Source organism: Pleurodeles waltl, chromosome 7 (assembly GCF_031143425.1).
Source record: "Pleurodeles waltl isolate 20211129_DDA chromosome 7, aPleWal1.hap1.20221129, whole genome shotgun sequence".
Lineage (NCBI taxonomy): Eukaryota > Metazoa > Chordata > Amphibia > Caudata > Salamandridae > Pleurodeles > Pleurodeles waltl.
This window is the reverse complement of record NC_090446.1, coordinates 1,273,969,860-1,273,983,332: the sequence shown is the minus strand read 5'-3', so window position 1 is coordinate 1,273,983,332 and position 13,473 is coordinate 1,273,969,860. Positions and strand designations below refer to the sequence as shown.

At 40.3% G+C, this 13,473-nt stretch overlaps 1 protein-coding gene across 3 annotated transcripts in view; it reads right to left on the bottom strand.

The window, feature by feature from the left end:
• Positions 1 to 13,473, bottom strand: part of LOC138246164 (zinc finger protein 182-like) — a 145,445-nt gene that overhangs the window by 27,104 nt on the left and 104,868 nt on the right. For all 3 annotated transcript variants that reach the window (XM_069200475.1, XM_069200474.1, XM_069200476.1), the window contains 2 exons: positions 2,718 to 2,819; positions 1,195 to 1,308 (listed from right to left, as the gene is read on the bottom strand). In XM_069200475.1, the coding sequence (XP_069056576.1) occupies positions 1,195 to 1,308; positions 2,718 to 2,819 (216 nt within the window). The remainder of the gene's footprint in view (positions 1 to 1,194; positions 1,309 to 2,717; positions 2,820 to 13,473) is intronic.

The following is a 13,473-nucleotide window of genomic DNA, read 5'->3' as shown; positions in this document are numbered from 1 at the left end:
GCTGTACAGGCGGTGAACAGGCTGTGATGCAACCAGTTCACCGCTGCGATCATAATTTGGCAGTCCTGCCCTGCCAGGCTGTCGGCGGTCTGACCGCCAAACACATTGACCACCATAGTTTTACTGAATAAACTATATGTGGAAATTGGGCTTCGGTGAATATTTGTTGTTTGTGCACCACCAAGTAACGTGCCTTGATTTGTTTTCAATTTATTAAATCTTAATTTTTGCTTTCCTAACTGAATATGTACAGTTAATCTACAGGCATTTACATTGTGTTGTGTGTTACAAAAAATTACATTCCACAGCCTTTCCTTTCACAATCCCTGACCCCAGCAAGACTGTCACATAATTCAATTCACTTTCGGCGACTGCAAAGTGAGAGGTGCTTGTAAACACCAATACTCTTGTTAAAAAATAAGCAGCAATGTGTCAGAAGACATAGCCTGACATTCGACCTCTGTCTTTGAAGATCAGTACATGTTGCAAGATAAACACAGACTTTAGAAGCATCTTTTTCCACGAACCACAGTTTGAGAAATGCTGACATTAAACAATTGAAAGTGTATTCAACGATAATTTAGTGTACTTCTATTATCATAGATTGAAACACACGCACCTTGTAGGAGAAAAATGATACATTAAACAGCGTGAGGTGAGAGAGTACTTCCAAAGTCCATTTTATGCATGTTTAAGGAATTGGTAACAGTAGGTGCTGCTAAGAACTTCGCTGCCAGGCTGGACCCCTGAATGTTGCAAAATGCAAACATTGTTTGTAACCATGGCAAGGCTTCCTCATAGATCTGTGCACATTCAGTCGTGGCTCTGAACCAGGCCATTGAGAGAAGAGAATAAAATATGTGCCAATGGGTTGGTAATAACACCCCCATTAACATTTCTGTCACATGCTTTAAAATAGGTAACCAAAGACTGATACTTTCATCCTTGCAAAGAGCAAGTTCAAAGTTTAACTAACGTAGTAATTAATGGCACTTATTATTAACCTCAAGGCCAGGCGATCTTCTAATTCAGACTAAACATATGGTCCTACGAGGTCGTTTAGAAAAAGCATGTTGCTTAAAAAAATATAAAGTGAGTGATAATGCCCTTTTAACAATGTATACTGGTTCTATTTCTCTTAACCAATCACAAACAAGTTAGCCAAACTGGCTTTCTCAACGAGTTCCTAGTCACCTGTAGGCGCCTGCAACATGGACTCTCGTACACCAGAGACTTGGTAGTCCAAACATTTGAGGTCATGCTCTTGTTTGATCCGGCACAGGATGTCCGGGCTGATGAAGGGGCGGCCTGTAGGAAAAGAAGGCAGCAGATGAGGAAGTGTCACTGTTAAATTATGGAGAATGCAGACTGCATTGAAAGGTGACGTACACTGGAAGTATCAACAAGAAAAAAACAGACACACCAGTTAGAGCAACTTAAAGCACGTCCTTGCAGGCAGTACTTTTAAGCCTACAAGCCCCATACATTGGAAAGTTGAATAGTAGGGTTCCATATGTTTATCTTAGGACCATTTACTTTGTAGAGACTAAGCTCAGGTGATTAATTTCTGCATAATTATTTTACAGGGTCTTACTTTTGTGTCTGTCTTATCAACATCAGAATAACACCACCTTTTTGATGTGATGTTACAACGTTTTACCCTGTAGGTGGTAGTGTTGCTTCATCTAGAAGCATCCGTTGTGCTTTAATTATAACCATTCTTTTAAACAGCGGAGTTGTCTGCTAGTGTGTTGTTAACAAATCTTTAAAATATACATAGTGGGATTTGACTCTTCCAACAAGGGTATAACTCTCAGTGAATGCCTGTTTGGTGTATCATTCTGCCTTTCAGGAAGTGCTTCCAGAGAGATACATGGGGGACTATTAGATATGCAAAGAATATCCACTAGTCATGCTGTCGTCACAATCAATTCTTGATTTCTTACATATATTCTGAACAGGAAGCTATACTTTCAATGTACTTTTTCAGAGCACTTGCAAAGCCAATAGGAAAGGATTTAATTATATAAACAGCATGTGTGCACACAACACATGTACACAGCATTGGTGAAAGCCTGCGTTACAAGCTTTGTCATCTAAAAAAAAAACAGACCTATTACCTCTGCCAACACTTGTACTGCTATATGTAACATAAATCCATTTATTTAATTACTAGATGAATACCCCTGTACTTCCCCTTTTAAGACTATTCAGTACTCCTTTTCCGCACCACTTTTACACTACCCCGTACTCCCTTTTCCGTTACAGTACCCCTATTATTTATTGTGCCGCTAACCCTATTTATTATTCCTTTCACAATATTTTAACCCTGCCTTTCCGATATTTAAATAAAATAGCTCTGGGGTGATTACATTCTGACAAATGGAACCGAAAATACACATCACCACTAGGGTTCGAATGTCCTCACACTGAGTATTGTTAGCAGTTAAGTTTCTTTATGAACATCATTGAAATAGGAGGTCCACTGCTGGAACTGCCACACCTATTCTAAACAGCACCCTCACAGAAGGCTGGTGAATCTTGATGGTATTCGGAAATGTGTGATTTATACATAACCATTACCTCTGCATTTTAGAACTCAACGGTCTCATTGTGAAGATCAGGCCTATTTACCAGCCAGGAGAATATAGACATGCAGGACAATGGACAAAACAGATATTCTGCAAATGTGATAGTCAGTGCATCACGGCTTTTACCCGAGGTGTCCTTAGCAGCATCCACACAATGCCGATCTCTTGAACTTGGCTTATCTGCCTCCTTAACTCGAAGCAAAGTGTCGCTGTTGACAATTGTGTAGCCTGATGGAGCAAAATAAAAAATATTTACATTTTACATAATCATATAATGAGCCATGCAAGAGGTCACTACTTTTCACATTTTCGTGGCATGTACGCACTGAAAAAGAAACCTCTGCCTTGTTTCCTCTTGAAAGGTACAGAAACTGAGCACCAAATGTGAACAACAGGAGTATCGGTAGATGCAATTACTGCCCTCTATGGAGAAAGTGGCCTTGAATAGCAGGTGAGCTGTGACTTGCACATGAAGTCAAGTCCGGTATATAAACAGCCATAAATACGCAACTATGATTAAAGACACACTATTGATTTGACATTATGGTGTGCTTTTTTTAGAACTCGTATACTATGAGCAGACTGTACCACTTTTCAGTATTTCTCTGAAGTACAGTAGAGTTTTGCTCCCATGCATATTGTTCGAGGGAGGATACTTCTGCAGGTTCAAATGCTCTAGACTATGTGCAAAGGTTTGTGAGGAAGGCAGGAACAAGAATTTGTAAGAGAAAACTCCAGTGGAAGCGAACAGCCTCTAGGATTAAATTTCCAGACATTCCAGAGGTATGATAACTTAAGAAATGAGACAACGAAGGAATTTGTCTTTATCAGGCAAGATTCTACCCGAAATGCTCTATTGTTCCACTTCTATTACCTGCCTTTCCATGCGAACACTATGGAGACGATTATTGATTCTAAGGGTCATGACCCTCAAAGCTAATGATTCCGACATTAGCAAGGTCTACTCAATCTCATTACAGGAGTAGTTTATAACATAACATAACATCTGCTTACTTTGAAGATATGTTTATCCTAAAGTTATGCAGAATGGTTGTACAGAACAGTACATCTATACTTACCTCCATATAATACCTTCCTTCCACATTTACTTACCTTGTTCCATTTCTACATACCCTGATGATACACCTTAGACTTGACAGCCTTATGGTGGTCTTCTCTCAACTTTCTGCCTGCCTCCCCCCATTTTTCTGACCTCGTTTTTGCTGGTTTTAGGACTGTGTGCAGTGTACCACTGCTGACCAGTGCTTGTGCTCTTCCCGAATAGAAGGTAATATTGGCTCACACCCAATTAGTATATTTAATTTACTTATGAGTCCCTAGTAAAGTGTACTACATGTGCCCAGGGCCTGTAAATTAAATGCTACTATTGAGCCTGCAGCACTGATTGTGCCAACCACATAAGTAGCCTCTTAACCATGTCTGAACCCTGCCATTGCAGGGACTGTGTGTGCAGTTTAGTGCCACTTTGGTTTGGCATTTGAAACCCCTTCCAAAGCCTTCAATGACAGTAGAGCATGGTGCTATGTAACTAAAAGGTAAGACATTTACTTTTTTGATTTACCTGTCCTGGAAGTGAAAAACTCCTAAAGTCTTTTTTCACTACTGTGAGGCTTACCTCTCTCACAGGGTAACATTGGGAATTCCTTAATCCACTGTTAAATTGTAATTCCTGATTGAGAAGGGGTAGCTACACCATGTTTCATCTCTTTGAAATGGTAATGATACATCCTATTTACTGGTAAAGTTGGATTTAACATTACAATTTTAGAAATGTCAATTTTAGAAAGTATGTATTTCTCTGCTCTTACAGCTCTATGTGCCTGCAGCATGTCTCCAAAACACGTCTGGGCTGGGTGACAGCTACACTTTGGGCATCACCCCCAGACAGCCACAAACAGAGGAAGATTAGGTGTGTCCGAGTACTCATCTGCATTCAGATGGCTTTTCCTGGGTAGGAAAGGCGGGAGTGAATGATATTTACACGTGAAAAGGCAGTGCCTGTCCCCACACAAAGGGCTGATTACCCCTTCCTGATATTCTGGAGCCAAGGCTGGGAAGAAAGGGCCTCTTTGCATTTCAAAAACCCATGTTTGAAGTCTCCCCGACTTCAAAGGCACAACTGGGTATAAGTACTGGGTCTCCAACCCCACTAAATCAGACACCTCTAGACCTACAACTGGGTGCTGTGCTGCAACAAAGACTGTTACTCTGATGGTCTGTACTAGATAGGACCATATTATCCAATAAACATTATGTTTATTCTTATGATATGAACATGATGTGCATGTTGTACCTGAACCAAGGCCTGCCATCACATATTGTTTGAAACATGAAGCATACAATCGTAAAAACATGAGTTTAGACCAAGATTACGCAGGAAGATGCAGCTACAGATGGAGTTACAAATGTTTAACAGCATACTGCGTGAATATCAAAGGACTTGTTTTCAATGAAGATTTGAAATTTGCAAATCTGTCTATTGAAGAACCTTGTGCAAAATGTAACCAAATGACTTAGATATATATATATATATATATATATATATATCTCCATAGATATAAATATATATATATATATATATATACACACACACACACACACACACACACACACACACAGTCTCACTAAGAAAACAAAGGTTACAGGGATGTTATAGTTAGGTTCACATTTTACATGCACAAAACCATAGAAATTCAGCAGTTATAGTTACAGTTATCTCAAGTAACCATAACTTGTGCCCAGAGTTAACTATAACTCAAGCCCCCACCATCCGCAAATTTCTTATCAATAATTTTACAGCAAATGTTGCTGAGATATCAATGATGTCATATAAGATGTTATGAGTGTTGCAATATGTAGGGTGATTAGCAGTACATGGCAATATTGAATTGATGGGGCTTTTATTTTAGAGATAAATACCTCAGTGCTTCATTTGTTCACCTCGGTGCCCCAGTCACAGACTGGGTCATAAATCTGACTGAGCACTGCTTGCTATGAGGTCCTGCTATCTGCAGCCTGATTATAATAATGAAAAATAAACACAGCCTTCTCTTAACTTCAAAAGGAAAATGTGACCTTGTGCATATTTAAAAATGAACTCAAGGCTGTGAGCTACTCTTAAGGTGTCTGGGAGCTACTGGTTACTTGCGATCAACTGGTTGGAGACACCTGTTCTAGTTAGTTGAGATAACTGGAACTATAACTGCTGAATTTCCATGGTTTTGTGTGTGTACAATGTGAACCTGAATATAACGTCTCTGTAGCCTTTGCTTTTTTAGTGAATTTTAAAGCTTTTTTTTTATGTTTTAACTATAAATTCCCTGTAGTCTTTGATTTTTTTACAGTGAATTTCTATGTTTTTTTAATGTTAAGTAATAATATTGGCCCTGGGAACTTCATCCCCTGGGACCTGCCCAGCATTTAAAGGAGCAAGGGGAGCACACAGACCCCCTCCCCGGGCCAATATTGGCCCCCGGCACCCAATCCCCAGTGGCCTTCCCAGTATTTAAAGGAGGGGCACACAGCACCCCTCCCTCCCTGGGCCAATATTGGCCCCGGGGACCCCAAATCCCTCTGGGCCTGCCAGCATTTAAATGGGGGCATGCAGCCCCCCAATCTCTGGGTTAATATTTACCCCGGTGACCTAATTCCCAAGGGCCTTCCCCGTATTTATAGAGGGGGGGGGCACACAGCACCAAATACCCAGGCCAATATTGGCCCAGGGGACCACATTTCCCGGTGCCTGACCTTAAATTGTTGGGTGCCCTGTCCCGCCCAGGGCACCAATTTCCATCTTGTTGGAGGCTGCAGTGGTAGCCCCAATGTAGGTCCTGGGAGGTGAAAGGGGCACTGTGAGGCGGTGGGCAGGCTAGGCAGGAAATAGCAGGCAGAATGCAGGAGCGGCAATGAGGGAAAAAGAAAGGAGAAAGCAGTGAAAACGAGGGCAAAGCAAGGAGAAGGCACTCAAAAAACAGGGGGAAAAGAAAGGAGAAATAGTGGAAATGAGTGAAAAATAAGGAGAAGGCACGAAAAGTGGTGGAAAAAGCAAAGAGAAAGCAGTGAAAATGAGGAAAAAGCTAAAAAATATACATATTAACATTTGTACCCGGGACCTGACCCACCTGGGGGATGTAGTATATATATATTTTTTTTATTTTTGCATGAATTTGCAGGTCATACTCAAATCTGCAGCAACATTTAAAAACAAAAAAAAAAGGTTTTGCCCCCCAATTTCAGATATTGCAGTGATGACATGAGTGATGTAATATGTGCAGTGCATGGTGGGGGGTTTTGAGGATGTGGTGGCAGCCAGTAAGACATCCACGGAGCCGCCACGGCATGATGTATACATACATTTTGAATCCTAATTTCTAAAAAAATACTGAACGGATTCACCTCAAATCACAAACAGCACACTTTTTGGACCAAGATTTAGCTTTCTTCCAACTATAGTGTAATGTCGTTCAGCGTTTTGGATGTAGCTGTGCCTAATTTTCCTATAAAAAAATTGCATTATGAAAACGAGTTTCGGGACCCTCTGCCCTTTCCTGGCTCCTGCATGATGGATCACCCTGAAACTATCCAGGAAGGAGCTTAGGTGGATGAACGGTTGGAAAGCTTTGTGAAGATTCATCAAGAGGCAGAAAAGCTATTAGCAAACCAAAAAAACAATTTCCAATCGAAACATGGTGCACTAACTATAACTACCCAGTATCAACGGCCACTGTGAAATATACATATGAAACATATGTTAGGAAAGTGTCTTTTTGGATGATACCCCGCTTCAACTCTGCACTATACTGGACCCTGCTGTACAGGCCCCAGTGCTTGTGCTCTGATCCATCAAAAGTGTAAGAGTGATTGGCAAATACCTGATTACCATAGTTAACATATGATTACTATAAGATCATAGTATATGGAAGTTAGGTGTCACCAGTGGGCTAAAGCAGTTATTTTACCACAACTGTTGTGACAAAGGGACAATATAACTCTAGGTCTGCCATTGCAGCCTAGTCAGGCAGCTTCTGAACCTGCCATCTCATTGTAGCAAAATAACCCTTTTACCAGGTTCAAACCTACCTTTTTAATATCTATACGTCACCCATAGGGTAGGCTGTATAAGCTTACAGGACAGGATGACACTATTAAACAGACGGACATTTAAATTATATCATACATGACCGGACAGTAAAAACTCAAGACTGTCAGGTTTACTGTAGTAAGGCAAGTGGCCCCATTGGCTAACATGGAATTTCATTTTCCCATGCACTAAATGCTAACTTCCATATAAGACCACTAATCATGGTACTTCACAGTATCAAATTAATCATTGTATTAAATTAAGACTTACTGCTGAATTTTGGATTTAAGGAAACCTTTAATGCAAAGGTGACTTTTGAAAGTCACCACTTTGGAGCACAAACTGTGGGAGCCTTTCCTGATTGTCCGCTGATGTTGTCCCCCGACAAAACATGCTGCCCCTCCGACTAAGAAGCATGAAGCGCTTCCAGAAACAAGGAACAAAGGGAACTTTAGGTGGGAGGAGAAATAACCTTCTCCAGTAGGATGACTACGAGGCAGTGGCCACAAATGGCCAAGCTTCAAAGATGCTACCTCCTCAGTGAAGCAAATGGCAATCGCACCTCAGCCTGCCCGTTCCTTTGCGTAGGTAGATTGGCTGACATCTCCTCTAGAAGGGGAATATCCGCTGTAGAACCGTTTTCCCAGGAGGAGCATCTCATTTTACTGGGTATACTCTAGAGGTGTGCCTAGATCGCTGCACAGTGGAAGAGGACCTGAGCCATCTTGGATTCAGGCAGAGAAAGATACCCTGGGACTGTTTTTTAGTTAAACACTCAGGAAGTGATGTAAAGTGGAAAGGAGTGCCCCATGGGAACTGGTGCCCATTGGCTAGTGAGTCCTTTCCCTCCCACAAACACAAAGCTGGCATAAAAGTGGTCCCTCTTGCAGTCAGTTCTTAGATCACTAGTGGACTGGAAAGACAGAAGAAGGACTGTTCTGTTGCTCCCTGAACCTAGCAAAGGAAAGCTGCACCTAAGACTGGACTGCACCTGAGGGACCTGCAAAGAGGACTGTGCCTGTTGTGCCCACTCATGGAAAAGAGGTCCACTTGTGCCAGGACATAAGAAGTGGCTGAAAAGTCTAGGTGGCTAGTCCCCGTTAAACATCAGGGCTACAGAAGCTAATGAAGTCTGCACCCTCAAGAGTCCAGCTGCCCATGAACACCTGCCCGCTCCTGGATGCCAAAGTGCAGACCCTCGTGTGGTGCCCCCCCGAGGTCGTCGGACCTGTGACCAAAGTCAGCATGGACTCTGAACCTCAAACAACAAATATATGCTTACCTGTAGGGGACCACTGAGTCATCTGTGACCAGGAGAATAGTTGCCAGTGGCGAATGGACCTGCAATGGACTCCAGTGGTGCATTGTGGGTGATAGAGACCTGAGGAGAGGACCCCTAGCACTCACTGATAACAGCATAGCCCCAGGAACACTCATCGTATCTCTGTATCCCCAGCATCAGAACCACTTCTTTGCTGGACTGAAGTCAAGGATATTAATACAGCGAGGACCTTGAGGCTTCTGCTGGACCTGAAAGGTAACTGTCTCCTTGAACCTAAGTGGTCCCTTGGTGACTGGCTCCCAACTCGTAATGATCGGTCCAGGTGATTATTAGTAGTTGTTCTTGCCCACTCGTGCAGAAACCGCTAAGTGATTTACACTGATTTTTTTCGATTTTTGAAGTGAAACCACAGTATTTTACTTACCTTGAAAAATCATATCTCCAGTTTTTTGGCGACAGATTTTTGTTGTTTTGGTGTATTAAATTTTTTCCTTTGATTAAGACTGACTGCTCTGTGCCAGAGCTACCCAGTACTGAGTTAAGTGTTCGATTAAAGAAACCTAACTGACCCTGATAGAGATTGTGATGTTATTACATGGTGAGATCTCACAACCACACCACATAATATTCCACTTTCCTACATACTCACACACATTTATATTTTACAGTTCACTCCAAACCCATATGACCAAGGTTGTCAGACCAAGTGGGGAGATCCTTGAGCACCAGTAGGGGTAAACTATACCTTTCACTCCATGATACAAGACTAGAAAAGCACCTAGACATGGGTGTCAGAGATTCAAAAAGTGCAATTTATTTCAGCGATCCAGACTCAACCTTACGAGCCTTGCTCACGGATGGGCATCGTCTTATCTTTGGTGATTCATAAACAAACGTGCAGTGAGGAACAAGAAAAAAAACAAAGACAAAAACACAACCAATTACTTAATTTTCCTCATATGCGCCACAACAAGTTTTAAAGACAGTAACATTTTATCATTTGCAATTCAGTTCTCTACTCAATATAATATTCAATTGATTTAAACATAGTTCATCCTTATTCTATCATACGTATCCAACACATACATAAATAGGTAATCCCTGACATACTTGGTTTATTTCCTAAAATTATTGCCCTGTGGATATTATACCCATAACAATCAAGTTGATTCAACATAGCTCATGTCTTGTTTATGCAAAGCATGCTTTCCAAAATAATTTCTGCCAGAGTTGGCTTACTCTATCAAGTATCTCATTGTGGATTTCATATTAGACTGAGTCAATTATCCAACTATTCTCCACCGTTCAGTCACACAGAGGCATATACTTCTAGATCCTTCCATAATTGGCTTACTCTGTCAAAATATTTTGCTCTGGAAATTGTATTAGACAAATTCACACATTCCTCTATTCTCAATAGCTCATTCACATGGCATAGAATACTAGAAATGTGTTTAAATCTAAGTTATAAAGAAGATTAAAAAGAAAAGAAACTGCAAAACAGACCTAAAATGCAGATACCCATCTAATGCAAAGCTCGGTAAATGTACTGCTAGTTCCTCACTCGTATTCAAATCAATAGGTACACAGGTGCCAAATCTAACATGTAACGTGACTCAAGCCTGCATTATCAACAACAATTATCTCTGCCTCTAGGGTGAATTTCAATTTTATCTGCCCCAAAGAACGTCAATTTTGTCCAATCCCCTTGATGGAAATTATGGAACGGTGCGCCACTGGGTATTTATTGTTTCTGTTCAAAATTGCCTGGATATGTCCCAATATGTGTTTTTTTTACTTGGAACACAGTGTTCCCAATATGCTTCTTTTTGCAAGGTATTCACTACAGTAAATTACAGGATCCGTTTTACATCAAATAAATTTCTCAATGCTGTGTAATTTGTTTTCATAAATTACCTCTTAACTAATTTTATGGCTACTGCATTTACATGCCTTGCACTTAGCCAAATAATAAAACCTTTTGGTTTATGACCCAACAAAGTAACAGAACATGTGCACTCCTCCTAATCAAGTAGTCTTGTAGTTTTTACTTCTTCTGTTTCTTATACTAGGACGTAGTCCAGTCTAATCTCTTAGCAGCTTCTCATTTTTGAGTAACCCTCAATGTTTAGTTAATATCCTCCCAGCCTTAGACAGATAGGGCCTGATTCTAACTTTGGAGGACGGTGTTAAACCGTCCCAAAAGTGGCGGATATACCACCTACCGTATTACGAGTCCATTATATCCTATGGAACTCGTAATACGGTAGGTGGTATATCCGCCACTTTTGGGACGGTTTAACACCGTCCTCCAAAGTTAGAATCAGGCCCATAATGTATTATATGTGGCAATATTTATAATTTGTTTTTTTGTGGGAACTCTAACTTTATCTATATTCTTAGACATTTGTTGTTGTTTATACATGCGGTCATCTCTAGTAACCATTTTATTCTTCTGTATAACTGTACCTAATACCTTTAAAGGATAGTCTCTTGCTGAAAACTGTTTGAGCACATCTTCTTGAACTATAGAGGATTTAATCTCAGTGCTACAATTTCGTTGGTGGAGGATAGGTGCTTAGAGCATGCACCTCCGTATTCCCTGTGGTTTGTTTCCCAATAGGGAAGTCATTATAAGAACTCACTAATCTCTAGCCTTATATCCAGTATATCTATGGAGGTTTTTGACTGTGCCGGAGCAAATGTTAAAAATCAAAGTATTCTCATTCAACCGTGAAACAAAAGCTCATGAAGTTCTTAATGAACCACTCCAAACTATGAAGATGTGATAGATGCAGTGTAGTCATACTTCAAAATCCTCCAAGAAACATTCTAGGCTACAATCCCTGGACACCTGTTCCTCTCACCAGTCTGGTATAGCTGTGGAAGAAGCAGGTGCCTATGGCAGTGTCCTGTTTCTATTTGTACATGGAGTTATTGTACAAAAATACATTCTCATAAAGACAAAAAGTGGTCATGGTCAAGAGCAACCTATTATGTTCAAATAATGTAAATGGTCTTCCTTTCAGATAATGCTCACAAGCTCTCAAACCATGCTATGTTTAATACTGATATAAAGCAACTGTTCATTGAGCCTTACAAGCCAGAAGCGCTCTTCCATTAAACACAATGAAGACACTCAACAAACGGGAACAAAAAATAATACATATAAATTAATGTCCTTTCAAAAGGTCTACTTCTAACAGAAACTAAAGGTCACCCTGGTGGGTTCTCTTTACCTCTGTGGGGTTGGGGAGTAAATAGAAAGTTGGTATGGTTGTATTATCATTCTTCAAATATTGAAAAATATTTTGACTTGAAAGATCTTCATCCCTCTTAACCATCAATTGATTACACTACTTGATGATTAACTCCTTATAACAGTCAACTCCAATCTTTCTGTAGAATTTAATTTCACTCAATTGTATCAATGCCTCCTTCATGTATTTATCTTTCTCCCTAAGCAGCACATTTCTTCCTTCTTTCTATGTCCGACTGTTTAATAACAAATTCATTAGCCACTCAATTCATTGATTGTTTTGTATTGTGAACAGGCTAAGTTCTTTTTGCGTCTAGGAATCTGGGATGTATTAAGTCTGCTAATTCATGAAAAAATATTGAATCAAGTACTGTGGTTGATAGGAAGCTCTCGATTTTGGTTTGAAATTACTTCCACTACTTTGCTTTGTTGTTATACCCATCACTTAAGGTGTTAATAAAGTCATCATCATCATCTCTTTTACTTTCCAAGTCTAGATCCTCCAAGCATTCTGTTTATTCAGATCCTAGGCATCACAAGGGCCTTCAACATCATTTACTATCAAACGGTGTCCTTGGCATTTTCCTCCAGTGAGATATGGTTAGATGTTTTCTGTGTCATCTTAGGTATGTTGGTTAGTTTTAATTTTCGAACAAATTGGAAAAGATCTATGAGGGTCTCTGTAAAATCATAGCTTTAGGCAAAATATTAAACCCAGACTGAGGACCTCCATTTCTTATTCATAAATTGTTTTGTGGAAAGATCAATCACTGTGTTGGTGTTGTCTAAAATTAACATTATTTGTCTCTGTATGGTTTTCTTCCTCTGACTGCGATTTTTTGTTTCCATCTTTTTTTGCGGTGGTGCCATTTCCTGTACTTGGGACTCTGGGTGCACACTGACGTCGCTCTTTAATACTTTGTGTATTTGTCAAAAAAAAAAAAAAACACCACTTTCAAGCTGGAGGCTGTTGTGGTGCCACTATGGTCTCCCTGATCTATATTGAAGCTGGCTTCAAAACTGAAGTCTGTTTGTATTATGTTACTTTTGTCTTCATTGATGTTTCTAGTCTCAGCTTCTACTATTTGTTCAAACTTCTCGGCGAACTTCTTCCACTCACATAGCCCCGTTTTGTCTCTTGTGAATTTCCATTATTTTCCTCTTCATAATCTCACCCTCATTAGCTGTGTTCCATTCCATCTCTACATTTTTGTCAATCTCAGTTTGAACACTGGATTGT